Raw genomic sequence first — 18,760 nt, 5'->3', positions numbered from 1 at the left:
CTTTGTGACTTCTTATCGGTCCTCTTTTCAAGTGGTGACTGAGCTCGTGTGTCAACGCAGCTCTCATCCCGTGATACCACCTGTTGAAGTGACATGGACATCCAGCATGCCACAACTGAACTATTTATGCCCTTCTCTTCGTTTCCTCCACTTAGAATTGAACCTTATCACTATTAAGAGAGTGCAGATTTCATGGTTGATTGTTTGGGTTGATTTTCCTTGCGGAGAACAGTAGGCACTATTGAAATGATTTATTTTCAAAAAAAAAAAAAAAAAAAAAAGATATATATATATATATACCATTGCAAGTATGCCCATTGGAGTTATGTCATGTTATAACAAAATTTGTAACCATGTATGATTAAGGTCTTTGCATTGTTTTCCATGCAAATTGTTGTGTCATGCGGCACATTTAATGTTTTATTATGAAAAGGAAATAAAAAAAACCTCAAAGAGTAACCTCTGCCTTGAGCTGTCGAGTAAACTTTCAGTCCAGTTTGGGAATGACACACCACTCAGTACCAGGTAAAAACAGACCTACATTATCTTTCACACATATTCCAACAATGTTATCTGGACAATGCAACATGTTCTTCTCTTTCCAGCGTTTGGATTTGTAATGTATCTGCATCCTGTTACATGTAGCCATTGGAAATATGTAAGAGTTCCTACAATATAAAAAAAACCTTTGAAAACTTAAATGTTTACATTGTAATATGTTTTAAACAGACAAACATGGTTGTTGTTTTTTTTTGTTTTTTTTTGCACCTACAAAAACCCAGTTTTAATAAGGACCATTTGTAACCGGTACAATAAAGAATGCTGTTAGTGATATGCAGAATTACATCCATCTGTAGTTATTTTCCTCTGCCCGTGGTTTCCTCTCTGTCTGGGTTGTTTTTTTTCCGGCTTGGTCGTGACTGGCGGTGAGTGCTCCTGGTGAGTTGCGGGCAGCCAGGCCTCTAGTGTCTAACCCCAGTGTCCGTGCTCTCCTCAGTACTCCGCTCCCACCCAGATTTCACAAGCGTTCCCCGTCCAGCCGTCCCAACACTCGCAGTTGCCACAATTGCACAACCCGTTCCCTAGGAGAAGATGTGAGAAGAAAAGCTGTGAATTAAAAGAGCTGCGCCATCATGCCTGACCTTTAACAAGGTTCCTCTTTTCACACCCTGCCTCCCCGGGTGCAGCTCTCTGATCGGGGATGGAGGCCAACTACATCGCTCAGGACAGTTTTTTTTTTTTTTTTCTTTTTTGCCGCTTTATTTTGCCCACACAGCAGAGGAGAAAATTATACTTTAGATATTCAACTCATTTGTACAAAGCATAATCAGTCTTCCTTTTCTTCCTACTTCCTGTGATAGTGATGGAATACACCCTGATTAATTGTATATTCATTAGCAAAATAGGAAATATGGATGGCAAAGTCTCCGGTGGAGTTTGGGGTGGATTGAAAACATTGGACTAAAATTTAAGAGACTGGAGTCTCCTACAGCCCATAGAGGAGTCAGGTCATCTACATGTTTATATTGACTGTTTGGGGATTTTCAGACAGGAAGGACACAAGACAATACTTTTTTTTTTTTTTATTCCTTTAATTAGGTATAAATACACCCAGTAGGAGTTTTAAACTGGTACCACCCAAGCTGCCCACAAGCTCCCTGTCAGACCAGAGATGGTGGGGTTAAGAAGGGGACTCTGTCTGGCCCCCTGCCACACAGCTGAAAAGACACATCTATTGCAAAATGTCTCTGTGGGAGAGGAGAGAGGAGTCTAAGGAGAGAAAAGGGCTGATGGAGGCAACAGAGAGGATGAAGGAGGTTAGAAAAAGAAAAAGATTAGAGGAAAGTGAGATAGGTAAGTAAAATGCCACAAAACGGGACAGAGCAGGAGTCAACACGGGGCGTCCCACAGCCTGCTTGATGATCTGCTGATGAGACAGACCTTTCCTCTTATTAAAAGATCAGTCTGGTGGTATTTCATGCTGCTGTTTTTGTCAATATAGTCCATGAAAACAAAAAAAACCACCAATACTTTCCAACTTCCCTACCCTTTGTGTGGCACTCAGACACAAGTCCATTTGCTCTCACTTTAGAAGTAAAAACTTTTCCCTTAAAACAGTCGGGAAATTTAGGTCATTTAAAAAAAATATTTCTCAGACGGGCCTAAACTGTATTTGTTGGGGACTATTTCTATTATCAGGTTAATACCCATTTGGTGAGTATTTATGGAAGAAGGACAGTGTGCTCACTTATAGTGAAGGAACATATCTTCGTTCGTTTACTGCATGTGTTTCGATGGTATCTGATAACAATGGAGCCCTATGGCACAGAATAAGGAGCTATAATAGGCTTTGGCTTCACAGATAATACTTGTTAGTCGGATCAGTTCACTAATGTTTTCAAGGGACTTGCCTGATATTAAGAAAAATTAAGAATAGGACCCCAAGTATTGAGTTTGAGGCTCTATGTTGGTGGTTTCTGCTCCTGTTTGTAAAGTTTAGCGTTTAGAGAATCATTGCTCAGATTCATTATGAATTTACTCAAACCAGTTTTGTAATTATATTGATGATACATAAACATTTTAGTTCATTATAAAAAGGTTTGATGGATCACCTGTGAACTGAAACCTTGAGTAATTTCTGCAAACTCATGAATATGCCGCTGATAAATCATGAATAGACCGTGTTGCATGGTGACAAAATGTTGTAATCTATCTGTTTTTATGTGTTTACCGGTGTTGCAGGCACTTTGACAGACCTTTTTGTCTCTTTGCTGAAAGGGGTTCTGAAATGATCCCATTCAGTGCATAAAATTAACCAGCAAGCATTCCTAATATGCTAAATTTTCCACATCACTCATCAGTTGTATGCGTAATGAGAATTTACAGCTTTCGAGGGTCCATGAAATCTCCAGATGCAGAGTAATTTATTGGGAAACTTGCCGAACATAATCTTTTTAACATCACAATGGAGGGTAAAGAAGACTCAATCTCTGCTATCTGACAAAAAGAAACAGAGATATATATATATATGTATATATATATATATATATATATATATTTTTTTTTTTTTAAATCTGAATTTTCAATCCTTTTCTGCAATGGCTTTTTCACGTGAAACACACCATCCCATTAAAATAATCTTCCCGCATATGGTGGTTTTTACAAATACACTCCAGTTCGGTATTGGTCGTCTGGAACATTTAACAGATGTTGAAATACATTTTCTTTGTTTGCGCCGTGTTTTTGTCCATTGTAAAGAAACGCTGGTCTGCATCTGGAACCACTGATGCTTATTTGAATGACATTAAGGCTGACATTTGAAGTCATGAAGTCATGATGAGAAACGCTTGTGAACAGCTATCCAGACTTTGACTGGCCCCGGGGCAAAAATAATTATGCGTGTATTGAGCTTTCCATTATCAGTGGGGAGACTGCAGCTCCTGTGGATAAATGGCTATATAGAGGTACGTCTGGTCTCTATTAATTCTACTTTTTTTCTTTATGGGCAGATATATGTACCGGAAACTGAATACGAGTCATTCACATTTGTATTGCTTAACTTGAATAACCTAATTGAAAAACTGAATCTGAATAGCACTTTGAATTGAATTATCAGGATAGAGTTGAACTCTACTAAACTTAAAGCTCAATGTAATATACTTTGAAATTGAATTAATTTGCTCTGATCCTCACTGAAAATGTATGCGTCACCACAGCAATTATATGATGAGAAATTGTAGGAATTTTAGTCCAAGATATATGAAATTGGTGAGAAAATTGTATTTAATTTATTGTAGTTTTATTGAGATGAAAAATGAATTGTCAACATTTGTAAAAGTTTTTTTTTGTTTTTGTTTATTTTAGTTTCTATGACTAAATTTTTTCCTCGACAGTATTATTATACTGCTGCTCTTTTCTTTTGTGCACCACCAGCTAATGTGTTGGTGCGCTCTCTCTATAAAGGACCGTCTCAGGTCAACGTCATATCACGTTAATCATCATCGTGTCTGTTTGGATTGGGTCCCTTTTTTTCTGGAAAATATCTCGTGACTGTGCGTATGCCCTTACCTGTGCAGATGAGGCCGTCATGTTTATCACACTCCCGGTCGTCACACTCGCAGTACTCTCCAGACACCCACCAGTCTTGGGGTGAGCAGATACACTGGCCACAGTGACAGGACCCTGTAAAAAACACACACACACACACACACACACACACACACACACACACACACACACACACACACACACACACACACACACACACACACAAACACACACACACAGAACTGTTAATTAACATCAGTTTTTATCCAAGCTGAGACTTTGACAGTGTATTTTTTTTTTTTTTTTCAATCCCACCCCCATGTCTTTGTTTTGTAAATGTTGTTTGTATTATTTCCTGTAAATTGTTTCTTTTACACAGGAGATTGATGGTGTTGGGCAGAATGGATATGAGATGTTCCCTGGGGAAACAGCTACTAATATACTTTTACCACCAGGATGCCAACCCACCCACACTTCAACTTTCCTCTCTTCCCCATCAGCGTCTATTCCTCTCTCTCTCTCTCTCTCGCTCTCTCTTCCTTCCTCTCTCTTCCCCTCTCTCTCACTCTCAAGGGCAGCAGCAGGATAATAAGGTATTAAGGGTTGGTAGAGAGAAACAAATCTACTGCTGTCTGCTTCACTTTTACAAAGCTCACACCCAGAGGTCCAGCAACTACGTTTTCAATCTCCCCAATTTCTCTCGTCAAACCCCGGGTTGCAGGCGCCCACGATGAGAAGTGGGGGCAGACGGAACGAGAAGATGGCGAGACGATGGAGGAGAGAGGTGAGACAAGGGGATGAGATGAGGGGAGATAGTTCTGCTGTCTGAATGTAGTGGAGCATGGAGAATGAACATGCTCATCTTCATTTTCACGCCCTGGACTCGCTGCAGCTGCTCGATTTTTGTGGATTCACTGCTACACAACGGAGGAGGAATCCTGTTGTGTGCTTTCATTTGCCACCTAATGACACATACAGTGAAGTGACAATGTAGAGAGCTTCATTATAAACATACAGGACAAAGCTGACAGCTGCACCTGCTGCAACTGATGATTATTTTGTTATTATGTCAATTCAAATTTCTATAAATACTTTAATTGTTTAGTCTATAACGTCAGAAAAGAGGTGAGTTGTTTCTAATATGACACTTTTAAGTTGTTGATTGTTACATGAACATCATCACGAAGCAATTACATGAACCTAAATAAATCAGCAAAATTATCATTGAAAAAGCTGGAGCCATTAAATATTTGGCCTTTCTGCACAACGCATGATGTGAATAATAACAATTCCCCATTTATTCTGTTCCATGAGTCGTCCTGAATTTTGTATTGAATTACTTGAATATGACACAGTGTGTATTCCAATAAAATGATGTACAGCTTCTGTACAGTTGTGGTATGAAACAAATTTTTGTGTAATACATTCATGTCAAATTGTGTCAGGGGAAAAAGATAACAGCATATCTTTGATGCTCAAAGTCAATATTGTCCAAATTATTATTTTAATTAAGAACAAGGCATTAACCTGTGACAGAACGACAGACGGGTTCAGTGTGAACATTTGATGTTAATCGTGTCAGATCTGTTGCAAAGTATTGCTTTTAGTTTAATCACTCGGTACTAAAAACTCAGCACAGACAATCTGAAATTTTATCGACAGTGAATGTAAGATAAGATAAGGCCCGACCTTCATATAGACAGTTTGATTGAGCTGTTCTATAATTTTGTGAATATGTTTCAATATTATAATGGTAATCATAATCATGTTTTTTTTTTTTTAAATTTTTTTACTTGTTGCAGCAAATTTCAAAAGACAGATTGTAATCAGTAACATCGACTACATTTCCTTCAGAAAAGAAATACACTTGTGATGACACGGACAGAACAAATGGAGTACGTGCATACAATAAGGAGAACGTTAAGAGAGGGTCAATATAGTGACCCGGTTAATGCTCCTGAGGCTTGTTTGACGAGTATGAAGTAATGTTCACACTGATTGAAGAGAAGCTGTGTGGGTTTATTAAGAAGAACGTGAGGATTCGTGGGGCAAAATCTAAAATAGAAGTTCTTCTGACATTAAACATAAAGTGACCTTATTTAGTAAAAAAAATAGAAAATAAAGCAGACTTTATTGAACTGAGATTTACTAAGATGTATTTCACTGAGGTAATTTTTCAACAATTTTAACAATTTTCAACAATATAAAAGAAAGAAAGAACTGTGAAACAAAAATTGTGGTGTGAAATTTGTTACGATGGTTGGATGGATGTCATGAGAAATTGGAAGGTTCAATCACACTGATGATAAAAATACATAAAAGTGGTCAGAAAACCTCTAGAAAGAACTTTTAAATCTAATCATAATGCAAAATCGCCTATTATTAAAGTGCCTTGTTGACTTCTATACTGCTGTTCCCTTTCTTATAATGTCCTGCAATTACCATCTTAAATGTGGAGAGCACTGTTAGTTTCTAATGGGGGAAAGTTGGCTCTCAATAATGGCTGGTAGTAATCTTGAAGATTTTCATCCAAATAAAGGTCTGTTCAGTCACTATGTATCGCTGAATGAGGTAACGCAGCAGTGATCGAGCCTGTGACCTGCTGATGAAGGCCTCTGGTAGGCGGAGCTAACTCAACAGGCTCGCTGTCCGGCGTCACACAGGTGATGCTGACACACAGCTGCCCCTACCTCTTATCACTGTATGTGCCACCAAAGAGAATTAAATACACATCTCAGAGGTTGTAATTTTAATATCAACATTTTTTGAAAGTGGTTTCTGCTGGAAGTTTCAGAAATCATCCATCCTATTTGAAACTCTCTTTTCCTGCATACAGGTTCTTTCAAGGGCTTTTGCATTTATGCAAAATTACAATGTGCATTCTCCGAAAAGATAAATAGCTATGTTTTGTGTCTATATGCTGTGTACATTACTGTATGCATGTGTGTGCTAAACCGTTTACTAAAACATTAATTCATAAATTGTTGACACTCTTTTTAGAAACTTGAATATTTACTTTTATGAAACCTTTTCCTCAGCGGCGGTGAGTAAACTAAAAACAATAAAAAATTAAATAAAAGCATCTCATTCACCTTTTCCACTGCACATGACTCCATCTGAGGTCTCACACAGCTCCTTGCTCTGGTCATCTCTCATGTCACAAGACCTGGCGAACTGGCACAGCTTCCCGAACCAACCCTCCTCACAGATGCACCGTCCACATGAACAGTAACCGTGACCTGGCGGTGGAGGGCAGAAGGGCCTTCATTTAAAGGAGACAGAATATGGAGCACGGCCATGAGAAAACACCGCACATTTTAGAAAAAAAAAAAAAAAAAAAAAAAGTTAAAAAGCAAAGCATTCACAGATAGCAGAAATCAAGAGAAATGCCGCCGGAGAGAGCAAAGATAGCAATAAAGCGTATAAATACAGAAAGTTGACAGTGCAGACATCGAACCTTGACACTAATAGGCACTACAACGACGGCGGAGCGGCAGGGAGATGAGAGAGGCGCAGCGAGCTTATTGTATTTCCCCTGGGGACATGAAAGGAACTGTCATCACTGGTCTTGTCCTGGTCCTTAAAAAAATCTCCAGTGCTTCAGAGAAAGATGAAAAACAATGAATGGCAATGGCACACTTAAACACACAACCACATACACCCTCTCTCTCTCTCTCTCACACACACACACACACACACACACACACACACACACACACACACACACACACACACACACACACACACACACACACACACACAAAATAAACCAGGGACATTTAATTGGTTGAAAAAGGCAGTTGAGAATTGGGATGTCTTAATAGCTGTTAGCATTGTGAGATTTTGACAAGCGCTATAACAATTATGCACTCCTTCATCTCCAACAGGACCCCTGTGTCAGTGTGCTCGTGTCAATATAAATCATGTCATGTTGCATCATTGATTGATTCCTTTATTTTCATATCTGCTAACAGATGCCAGGTTGAAGGGGGTGGTAATGAGCAGAGCATTTTCCCATCATTTTCAACATTGAAAATCCATAAGATGCTGCTGGAAATTGTTGATGGAGAGATGCATTGATCTAATAAAACCCATTAGATTCAGTTTTAAGCCTCAATGCCTCTTAAAATCAGACATTCAAAACTCACACATAGAGAAGCTATAACATTAAAACCATTGATGGGTGAAATACGTCCGGCCAGTATTAAATCCCCCATTTAAGATGTTCAGTTTTTATTGAATCTGATTGAGAAAGGTGTGGATTGATTTAAATGATCGTTTTGGAGTCTGTAATTTGTGGTGCTGTTCAAGTACACTGACATATACTGAGAGGTGTTCCTAATATTTTGCCATCACAAATTAAATATTAAGAATACCTATAAAATCCTTATGAAGAGGGGATTTATTGCAGGGCTGTTGTAGGTTATTACACTAAATACTTTATCTTTCAGTGTTATGGCTATTCAGTTTATGCATACATATGCATTAATTAAAAGAATAGTGCATGATATGTAGTGCTGGTGTGTAAGGTGCACTCAGTATTCCCATGCAATATCACCATATTTTAAAGAAAAGTTAATTAATTCAATCCGTTAATTTCTCTGTTTCATCTTTGTATAATAAGATAAGCAGCTAGTATATGAAGAAGACGTATTAACGTTTTTAAAGATTAAATAGATGCTGACTCATTTTTTTTTAAAGATGAAATGAACAAAACCCACTCTCATGTCTGTGCATTAGATATGATGCTATATGCACTGTCATGGTTCCGTCTTTGTAGTTGGTATATTTTCTGTTTTATTTCGTAATCACGCATCCTACATGTTTGTTTACTTCCTGCTTTTGTGTATGTTTCCCCGCCACTTCTCGTCGGCCAATCAGCCCCCCCCCCTCCTGTCTATCTTCTCTTCAGCTGGCGTTTTTCGTCTACGTGAGTTCATTGCTTTCCATCTTATTACTCTCTTGCACGTTTCTGAGTTTTAGTCCGGCTTCCTGTGTTTCTTGTTATCCTGAATTTGGCCGAAGTACGTGAGTAAAGTTGTAGAAGTACGTAAAGCTCGCAGCTTGTTTCAGCTTCCGCCTCCTGTGGTGCGTCCGGGTGCTGTCGCTCGTGGTAGCGGTGGGGAATAAGTTTGACGGCTCTGTCCCAGGTAAAATGAATAAATAAATAAATCCTTTCACTAATACCTCTTAAAGCTTTCTAATTAACAGAGATGAACCTGGAGTCATTTTGCCACCGAGGTTACCAGGCAACCAGCAGAGTCTCCAGAAGTTAATTGCACCTGGCCAGTAAAAAAAAAAAAAAAAAAAAAAAAAAAAAAAAAAAAAATCTAAACACGTTTGCTTTATCGTTTTTTTTGTGTGCAGATTAAACAAGAAATAATGTGCTAATTTGTCAGCTTTAGAGGTCGAGCAAGATGGAAAAAAAAAAATCATCTGACTTCTCAGTCAGAAATACACAAATGAGGTTATATCCCACAATATTGAACTGTGCTTTTAAACTGAGTTAGATGCTGAAGTTTTGTTGAGAAAATGGGCGAGGAAGAAACAAAGCCCTCAGTAACAAAAGAACACAACTCCAACAATATTAAACTCTCTTTCTACAGCTATAGATAATATATATCCACACTGTCTTTCTATCCCTTCCCCAGCTCACCTCCTGGTGCTGGAGGTGATGGTGATGGTGAAGGTGAAGACTGGCGTTTAACCCAGTAAATATCTGGACTGTGTGCAGGGTGAGTCTGTCAGAGGTGAAGAGTTCATAACCACAGAGAAACACTGGAGCTGGGGAGTATAAGGAAGCAGGGGGAAGATCTAAAGCTTCCCATCTGTTAGCGTTGTTGTCGCAGCAAAAAAAATAAACGTTTACCTCGTCACTCATCTATTTCAACGTAAACGAGAGAACACAGTTTCATCCTGTTTCTAATAGAGAGCAGCTATTTTCAGGAATCGTTTTACCAAGAGCGTGACGGTGTATCAACTTAACAAACAATTTGCTGGACTGAAATAAAGAGAGAGAGAGAGAGAGAGAGAGAGAGGTTTTGCACTACGTTTCCGAGTAATTTTGCGCTTTTTAGGCGGAATATGTCCGTCACTGGCTAACAAGACGTCATGTGTTGATGTGAATTATACTTGGGTGTTACAAAATTTGTCATATCATTTTTCACAAATACTGCTCTAACACAACCTTATTTCTCATCTGTAGCCTGGGCAGGACGAGCAGGTCCAGCCCGGACCCATGATCAAGGACGAACCCCTGAATAGGGCAGCAGCTCCTGTAAAGCATCTTCAGGACTGGTCACACCAGGTATCCAGCAGCTTTCATTTAACTTTCACAGCAGACATTTAAGAAATAACAGAAAGCGCGTGAGAGAAGTGAAATGAATAACATTAACAATGGCTGCACTAAGTTTCGGCAACCTGGTTCCAAGGTCTGGGTATTAAGCGTGGTGCGACCACTGCGCGTCTGCATGGGAGGAAAGCCGTCATTAACGTAAGCAGTAACGCAGGTGTTAAGTGGAAATCACTTAAAGTCTTGGAGAAAGCAGAGCGGATTCTTGAATACCTGCAGTCTGCAACCTGGCTCATGTCCTGTGGGGGTTAAGATAATGACTTTTTTTTTTGTTTCTGACTTTTTAATACTGCTCATGTCACAATTGAAGTCATAATTATGTCTGGGACATTTTCAAAAGGTCTGATAATTTGTACTTAAAAATACACAAATACCTGAGAAAGCAAGCGGACATTGAAACCTCAGGTCCAAAGTTAAACCCTAATTTCTACTGTGCTATATTGTTAATGCACATTATTTTTTAACCCTCAAAAATCCAGTTCTGCAGTTATTTAACCATCTATATGCACAGTTATGACAAAACACACATTTCATCGACATGGGACTTTCTATCCCTACCGTCTTTCCCATGTGAAACCCGGTTTCAACATATTATAAAGGTGCCTCGGGAGAGCTGAAGAAAAGAGCACTCAACTTAATTGCAGTGCGGCTGTTTTGCCAGCTCTCTCGCCTTCTTTGTGTTAGAAGAGCCGAGTGTGGCCTGAGCTGACTGACAAGCTTGTTAACACTGAAGGACTGAATTATATGCACTTGTCTCTTCTCTGTTGTGTGCAGCGAGGCCCAAACATCCAGAGGCGCTGACGGCACCGTGGCTTTGGAAGTTTTCTCACAACCCCCTCACCATGAAGCCCGTCTCTGTTTGATCCCCTCCTGTCACTCTGGGTACCTTTGCTTTAGAGGGCCTCTCAGCTTCTCAAATCACCCAATAACTTCCACAGGCCTGTGAGTACACAGGCTTAATTATCAGCCTCACAGCGTGTGCGTGTGCATTTGTGGGTGGGTGGGTGTACTGTTTGTGTGTGTGTGTAACAGCGTTGGTGTTTGGTGCTCAGGCAGGCTCTCCCCGGAAGCCTCGTGAAGGATTGTCTCTGGACAGCCCAGCACACAATGAGTGCCAGTAATCCATTCACATAAATACTGCATCCCCTTTAAAAGAGAAATGTACCCTCAGATGCTGCAATGCACCACTGATACAAAACGGCACAGCCTGCTGGAACATCAATGGGGCCACGTACGCATGCATATCTGTTTGGTAATCAGATCGACAGTTCACATGTCAATTTAAGAATAGAGAAAAATAGTTTGCGATTTTAAGCGTGGCAGCAAATGTCTCTGACAACAGCGACTGAACACTGAACCGAGTTTCACTAAGCTCCTTCCCTGTTTGATACATCCGTGGTGAAAACAATCCTCACTGCTGTTAAAGAGGAATGTCAAAATCTGCACTTCCTTGGAGAGCTGTGTGTCATGGTTTATCACTTTTCCAGCGCTTAAAGTACAGGAAAACGGAAGAGCTGATGTCAGATTGGTGCACGTGTCCAGAAGATACTGTGCACTGAACTCAAATCAAACAGGGAACTCGGCAATTATCAGTTTTCTGCACTACAGTCCTTTATCGCATGCTTCCTTCATCTGACTTCCTTTGTTCTCGCTCTCTTTCTGGCAGCTTCTGCGATGGGAAATATCAATTTCAATTGAGCCTCTAATGCTTCACTGGGATCTTTCCATTACAGTGGCTGTGCCTAAATGGCTCGAATTAAGAGCACAAACTTTCCAAAACCTCAAACAGAAGCTTCAAAGGCGTCGAGCCATTTCTCCCAAACTGAGCTCGGCGAGTTTAAAGGGTTGTGCTCGTGGATATCAATGAGAGCAGATAGGATCACACTGTATTGATCTCCAAATTCACACACACATGCACGCACGCACGCGCACACACGTGCACAGTGTTGGCATAGTTTCAAAGTGGGCGAGTGTGAGTGTGAGTGTGTGTGCACATACCATACAGCTGCTCAGGTCTCTGTAAAGCATAATCTGTAGCATCGCAGGCAACAGAATTCCAAGTGCCGTGATTTGATTCCTCTGAGTATTAGTTTTGTTTTTATTTTATAAGTTTGGAAGTGATCCAACTGTTCCTCACCTCATGTGCGAGTACAAGTTAGATTCAGCAATCTGTCTTCTCTGTATTCACTTGTTGCCACCTGTTCTTGAGTGCGTGTTTGTCGTTGAACAGTGTTTTTCACTCATTCTACAGTTGATGCTTGAAATTAATCTCTACTTCTCTTCTCTACAACTGGACTTATAATGTTAAAACAGACTTGTACATTGCCATGTTCTGTCAAATCCCTGTTATTGATGCAGCTTGCCTTAATTGTCAAGGTGTGTGTGTGTGTGTGTGTGTGTGTGTGTGTGTGTGTGTGTGTTCTCTCACCTCCACAGACCTCTCCACTGATGTCCTCGCACTGACGGTCATCACACTCACAGTTTTTACCATGAACACGACTGTCCCCAGGTGGGTGGCACGTACACTGTCCACACCGGCACTGACCTACAAAGACAGAGAGGTTTTTCCTCACATCCGAGCAGCGTTTCATAGCAGAGTTGTGTTTTTAATAGTTGCTCAGTAGCATAATCTTGCTTTTCCTGTACGATTTTTTTTTTTAAAACTTTTTTCTATTCAATCTGCAATTTACAACCCTGATTTGCATACCTACTGTAGATGTGTGCAGTGACTGACATTTAAACTAGATTTAATCTGCCTGACGGCGTTCCCTCAAGCCACAAAATCTCATACATAAATCCATGACTATAATGAACACCCACCTCCACGTACACGCACACACCTCAAGATGCTGCTATCCCACTTCAATCAGCGAGCTGCCAGTGAAGAGGGCCACAGGGGAGGTTACTGAGTGAGCACGCTCGCTAATGGTGAAGCTCATTAGAAAAACATCATCTGTTCGGAACTATCATTGGAGGTGTGCCGCATCCCTGTCCATTGATTATCTTACCAGGATTCTCAGAGTTGTATTAATTATAGGCATAGTGTAGGCCACACATGGGTAGTATCTGCAGACTAGGGGAAAAATATTGGTAATACTTCAAAGTTCCCCCATTTAATATTTATACAAAGAATGCAAACTTTTGATGAACGGTATATAATCAACTAAAACCGAGCTGTATGCAGGTAGAAATTTTTTTTAATTGCTTAGTAATGAAGAGTAAATGGTATTGTCATGCATTTTTCTGTGGGCCTCTACTTTTTTTGAGTTCACAGGAAGTGTTATAGTGCATAAGAAGAAAAAAAAAAACTAAACACTGAATCTGCCTAAATGCCCAAATTCCCTTTAAATCAATAGTTTCTGGCTGCACTCCGTTGGGGATTGTTTCCACTTGTTGTATCCTAGTGGGCGTCGACCTCAGCCTTTAACCAATCAGCACTCGTCACAATATAACATATGCTATGCTTAGAAACTCACTGTAAACAACGGAGACCCTGCACCAATGTGAGCAGAATGAAGCAATAAAGGTATTGTCCTTGCTCCAGCTTCAGTCCCTCATTATTTCTATCAACTGTTCGTATCAATTCATCTATCTCTACCTCTGTCGCATTGTTTCGTTTGGACTTTTTGAATAAAACACTTCACTTAAGTTACATCAGACTTAGCCCCCTCCCACTGGTCACTGATGGGTCCGCCCTTCAGACTGGCACAAGGTTTCCAGACTATAATCACAGCCAAAACAGAAGCTGCGAACAGTAAGTGGGCGGTGGTAAAAACAATTTATTAAATGTTTACATATTGCTTGTAAATGCTGAACCGGAGTACTAAAGAGAGTAAAGTGTTGCAAAAAGGTCTTGAAATGCTCATCACTGCACTCCGGCCTGGTATTATACATTGTTGTTATATGTACAAACTAACTTTGCGGATATTGCTTTCATTAAATGTTCTTAAAGATACACAGTAATCGAGCCATGTTTTTGTAATAGTAATTTCACATCAGCATGTTACTGATGGTACAATTCAACCTTTCTATGTACTTGTCTATCTTTTTTAAGAAACACAGTTTGGTCACCTTTTAAAAAAAAAAAATGTCTCTATTCACTGCAGACAAAAGACACCCAGAAGGTCTACAAACAGGTAACCTGCCCACCAAAAAAAAAAATAATTACACAAAGGGAATTTCCCAGCTCAACAAAGACAGATGGTTCAACCATAGCACACTGACTGTTCCTCTCTTCTCCTCTCCCCTGTTTTTAATGAGCTGGGTATATCCTTTTTGCACAATCATTATTCACTCCGAGTGCTTTCTCTATTTGTTGCCCTGCAGGGTAAATTTTGAGTTTAGTGCCACTAAATAACACCAACAAACATATCCATAATGTGCATGTGGCTGCCTTTTATCTTTAGATGACTCACTGAGTGGAATTAGGGGCAATAAATAGTGCCGAACGTGAATTTACAAGACAGCTACTCGACTGACGGCGTCATCTGATCTGTTGTCCATGTCACATCACTGTCACTTCTTATGCCCCCCCCCCCCCCCCCCCCCCATCCACACACACACACACACACACACACACACAGAGAGCTCTTCCTGCTTCGCATACAACATACCACCATCTGCTCTGGGGACTCGGTTACCCTAGCAACGGGTGATGTCATAACACCCCTGCCTTATTGATTATCTCTGCAGTCGTCAACCCATCTATGCCAGTGTGTGACCGTGTGTTAATGCTTAATTTGTCCTTCTGTCTAAGGTGAATGACTCTAGTGACAACGTCTCATCAGCAGACAGCAGGTTAAGACGATTCTGGCTAAATTTTCATAAAACTAGGCACAAATGTTTGTACAAAACGGAGCAGCTGACGGCGTGGAAGCTCATTTTTGCAGTTTTAGTGAGCAGAGGTGAAAGCTTTGTCATGGGTGCAGTATAGAAAAAAACTGCAAAGGGTCTAGAGTAGCATTAATACATTAAACACATTAAATGGACGGGGACTTAATCAGCAGGTGGTACGTTGGTTTGAATAATAGTCAAGCTTGTCGGCTCCTCTCATTCCTTTCTAAAAAGCAGCAGACAGTTCCCTCAGGGGCCAGGAGGGATGTCCAAGCCAGCTTCTCACAAAATGAATGTACTGCATTCAAGTAGGTTTACAAGGGTAGATAATGCTCTCCTAAATTCCATCCTTATTTGTTAACATTCATCGTAAAGAATCTGATAATCACAAATTACATTCTTTTTTTCTTTGCATCACTTTGTCATGTTTAAATATGCAAACTAATGACAGCGCTACAATTACTGGGAAATCAGAAAGGGCAGTTTACATGACTCCATAAACTGAAAACTTATAATATTTTCAAAAATAAATACTATAAATGCTGTGTGACTATGTAGAGTTCACAATGTTTCCTTAAGGACATCTCCTGTACTCATTATGATTTGCAAAGCTTTAAATGCTGAAGTTTCTGTCTATTAACTTGGACTCTATTCACCAAAAACAGAAGGTAGTATACTTAATATTTTACAGCCAGATGCTGAGTTTTTAGTTCATGGGTCCCCCCTGTCTAAATCATGCACGCTTTCGTTGAACTTGTGACCCCCATCCCTCTCCCCCCGCTGTCTTCGAGGCAGTCCTAGCCTACTTTGGAGGGCAATGGACCTTTTTTTACAGCAGCCATTTTGACTTTTCTTTGTAGAAAAAGCACGAGTGAATTGATAATGGCTGTGTGATACTTAAGGGAGTCCTGCTTTTGTGCATGTTACTTCACCGTCATGGCTTACTGGGAAACTTGGGCTGCGTCTCAAATCTCATACTAACTTGATAACGGGTACTACTGTATTTTGAGTGCATTAGTGAGTTCACACTGTCAAGTATGGAAATATGCAGTGCACTACTAGAACCTGTGTAGTGTAGTCAATACAGTCCACAAATTAATTATGAAATGTTGGACTCTTTCCACCCTCTATGGTTGCCATTATACGTACATAGTGGAAAGGGAGGAACCAACCAACGACCTCCAGTATTTTCAAACTGCTGCAGGAGAGTTGGCGGCAGCTGTTGCAGAACGCCGCACTAGAAAAGGACAAGTTGTACATGCCCACACAAACGTGTTAGCTTCTTATTTTCTTATTTACTGCTGAAGGATAAAGTCCCTCAGTATTTTTATTGTGTGCATTTAACAGGGGGAACAAAAAAAAGATTTATTTCTGACTTTAAGATGGAACATTTTTACAGAAAGTTAATCAAATCGAAGGTGAAGGTGAAGCTGTAGTAGAAGATTAACTGTTATTCGAACTTGCTGCAGAGAAACCCTGACAGGGTGTTTTGATGTGCATTTAAATATGAACTTGAAAACTTTCAATTAAAAGAAGCTGCAAAATTCAACCAAAGAAAAAGGTTTGTGATTTTGAGGATGTCAGTGTGACTCTTCCATCTAGGCTGTCACCTTTTCACTAAAGTGGTCTGAACCCGATGGAAATGTGTGCCAAAATGAATAACAAAACTCTGCTGCAGTTACTAATCTGCATAAACACAAGCACAGGTGTAACTCTCTTCTCCCCAGAGAGCCTTGAAACCAACATACAGGCAAAAGTGCAAAAATGCTCCTGCAATTTGGGCTTCTGCCATTTTGCACTTAGACAAACAAAGCTCTTTGACTCAACAAAACATCTTTGGGTCACTGTGCAAAATTTTATGGATTTAAAAAACGGATTTCCACTGCACTTAGAAGAACAGAAAGTGAACATTATTAAATCTACATTTTGGGAATAATGAGTCCAAAAGATTTTAAAGAGAGGGACTTATCATCTAACATCCGTGTTTCAGTTTAATAAACACTTTGGCAGCGTTGTTATTTCCAACACTTACCCTCTTGTTTCTTCTCTTTTTTTTTTAATGGAATTGCTTTCAGTTCTGTGACAGCTGCTGTAAGTCCTGCTTCACAGTAAATACAATAAATTCAGCCTGATGATGGCCCAGTCTCACCCTGTGCTCATGTGTCTCTTCCCGTGGTGTGAACGAAAGCATCGCATTAGTATCCCAAGAGCAGCACCTATCATGTATGATAGTCATCTAAAACAAATGCTGTGAAGTGAATAACATTAGTGTCGCAAAGTAATCAATTCATTTTGCCGTAGAGACTGTGGATCTTATTATTTTAAAGGTAAATGCCGCCATTGAAACACAGATAGTGTTAAATACCTGCTTAAACCAATGCAACGTCATCCCTCCACTGTTAGACACTGTTAATATTGCCCTGCAAAGGGTTTGCGCTATTAAATATTAACCATCACACCCATAGTTAATGTTTACTACAGGCCCCTCTTCAGAGAGCAGGGAAAGGAATCCCAAGAATCAGCAGAAAGATGTTGAAAGCAGGTGTTTCCTTGAGGAAATACCACAGCATAAAGAATGTGCTATCCACAAGCGTCTTGTCTCCATCTCTTAGGAAGAAAGGCTCTAAAGCTGCTGTTTCAAATTTCAAGGCTTTTCCGCTCAGGCTGCCATCTGTACCAGCCGCATTCATCCATGCTTAAGTGATTTTCTACGTCTGTCTCCTCCAGTTTCTCGCCCTTTCTCTCTCGTTCGCTGCCTCTCCCACCCTGGTTCCTCTCTTCCTTTGCTTTTCCGTCCGCATCTTTTGACGTCGAAGCCATGCAATAAACTAATTTCTTTCCAACTGCTGTGATCCTCCAAACGCTAAATCAAATGGGCATTCCCTGAAAACTAAAGTAAATAAAATCACACAGTATGCACACGCTTGGCACCATAAACACTCAGATATGCATGCGCACATAGTAACTACTCTGACAGTTGCCATCCTCTGTCTATTTGAACCGTGGCAATGAATAGTACATTCAGACATTTATTACTAATAATAGAGGAGGAGCAGAAGCAGCAGACATTGTAAATTTATGACATGCCGAGACTGCTTCAACATGTAATGGATAGAAACTGTCAGCCTCAGCAGATGTTAGACATTTGAACTCTCTAGAATAGCATCTCCCAGTTTTATTCCAAGTCCTCATCACAATTTGCTCATTTAGGTGTATGAACAGGAGAAATGTAATTCAGCAATGTGCTATAGGTGAAATAAATGTGCACTTTCAACTGTTATTGAAGGGACTGAAAATAAAAATACAATTTTGAAAAGGAGGCATTCATGAATCCCATTAATTATTCTATTGCACAGGGTAATTTAAAGTTCCATTTTGTTGCAGCATTTAGAGATAATGCAAAGGTACTGCTGGAGGAATTAAAGCTAATTAACTCCCCCAGCACAAGTTAATCTTTGCTGTTTCATTATGTAAGGCGCAGCTCCGCGTGTCCTCAACCCTGTTGTTTTGGCATTGGTTTGCGACCAT

The 18,760-nt window shown here is 40.0% G+C and overlaps 1 protein-coding gene across 1 annotated transcript in view; it reads right to left on the bottom strand.

Moving 5' to 3' along the window:
- Nucleotides 1–260: 260 nt before the first annotated feature.
- Nucleotides 261–18,760, bottom strand: part of itgbl1 (integrin, beta-like 1) — a 44,570-nt gene continuing 26,070 nt past the window's right edge. The window contains exons 8-11 of the mRNA XM_069154290.1: nucleotides 12,828–12,944; nucleotides 7,140–7,286; nucleotides 4,069–4,182; nucleotides 261–1,082 (exon numbers count right to left, since the gene is read on the bottom strand). Coding sequence (XP_069010391.1) covers nucleotides 994–1,082; nucleotides 4,069–4,182; nucleotides 7,140–7,286; nucleotides 12,828–12,944 — 467 coding nt within the window. The 3' untranslated portion in view covers nucleotides 261–993. The remainder of the gene's footprint in view (nucleotides 1,083–4,068; nucleotides 4,183–7,139; nucleotides 7,287–12,827; nucleotides 12,945–18,760) is intronic.

This window comes from Embiotoca jacksoni, unplaced genomic scaffold (genome assembly GCF_022577435.1).
Source record: "Embiotoca jacksoni isolate LCO1_2020_lvr unplaced genomic scaffold, fEmbJac1.0.p SCAF_2, whole genome shotgun sequence".
NCBI lineage: Eukaryota > Metazoa > Chordata > Actinopteri > Embiotocidae > Embiotoca > Embiotoca jacksoni.
The sequence above is the reverse complement of the archived record's forward strand: the minus strand, read 5'-3'. Positions and strand labels throughout refer to the sequence as shown.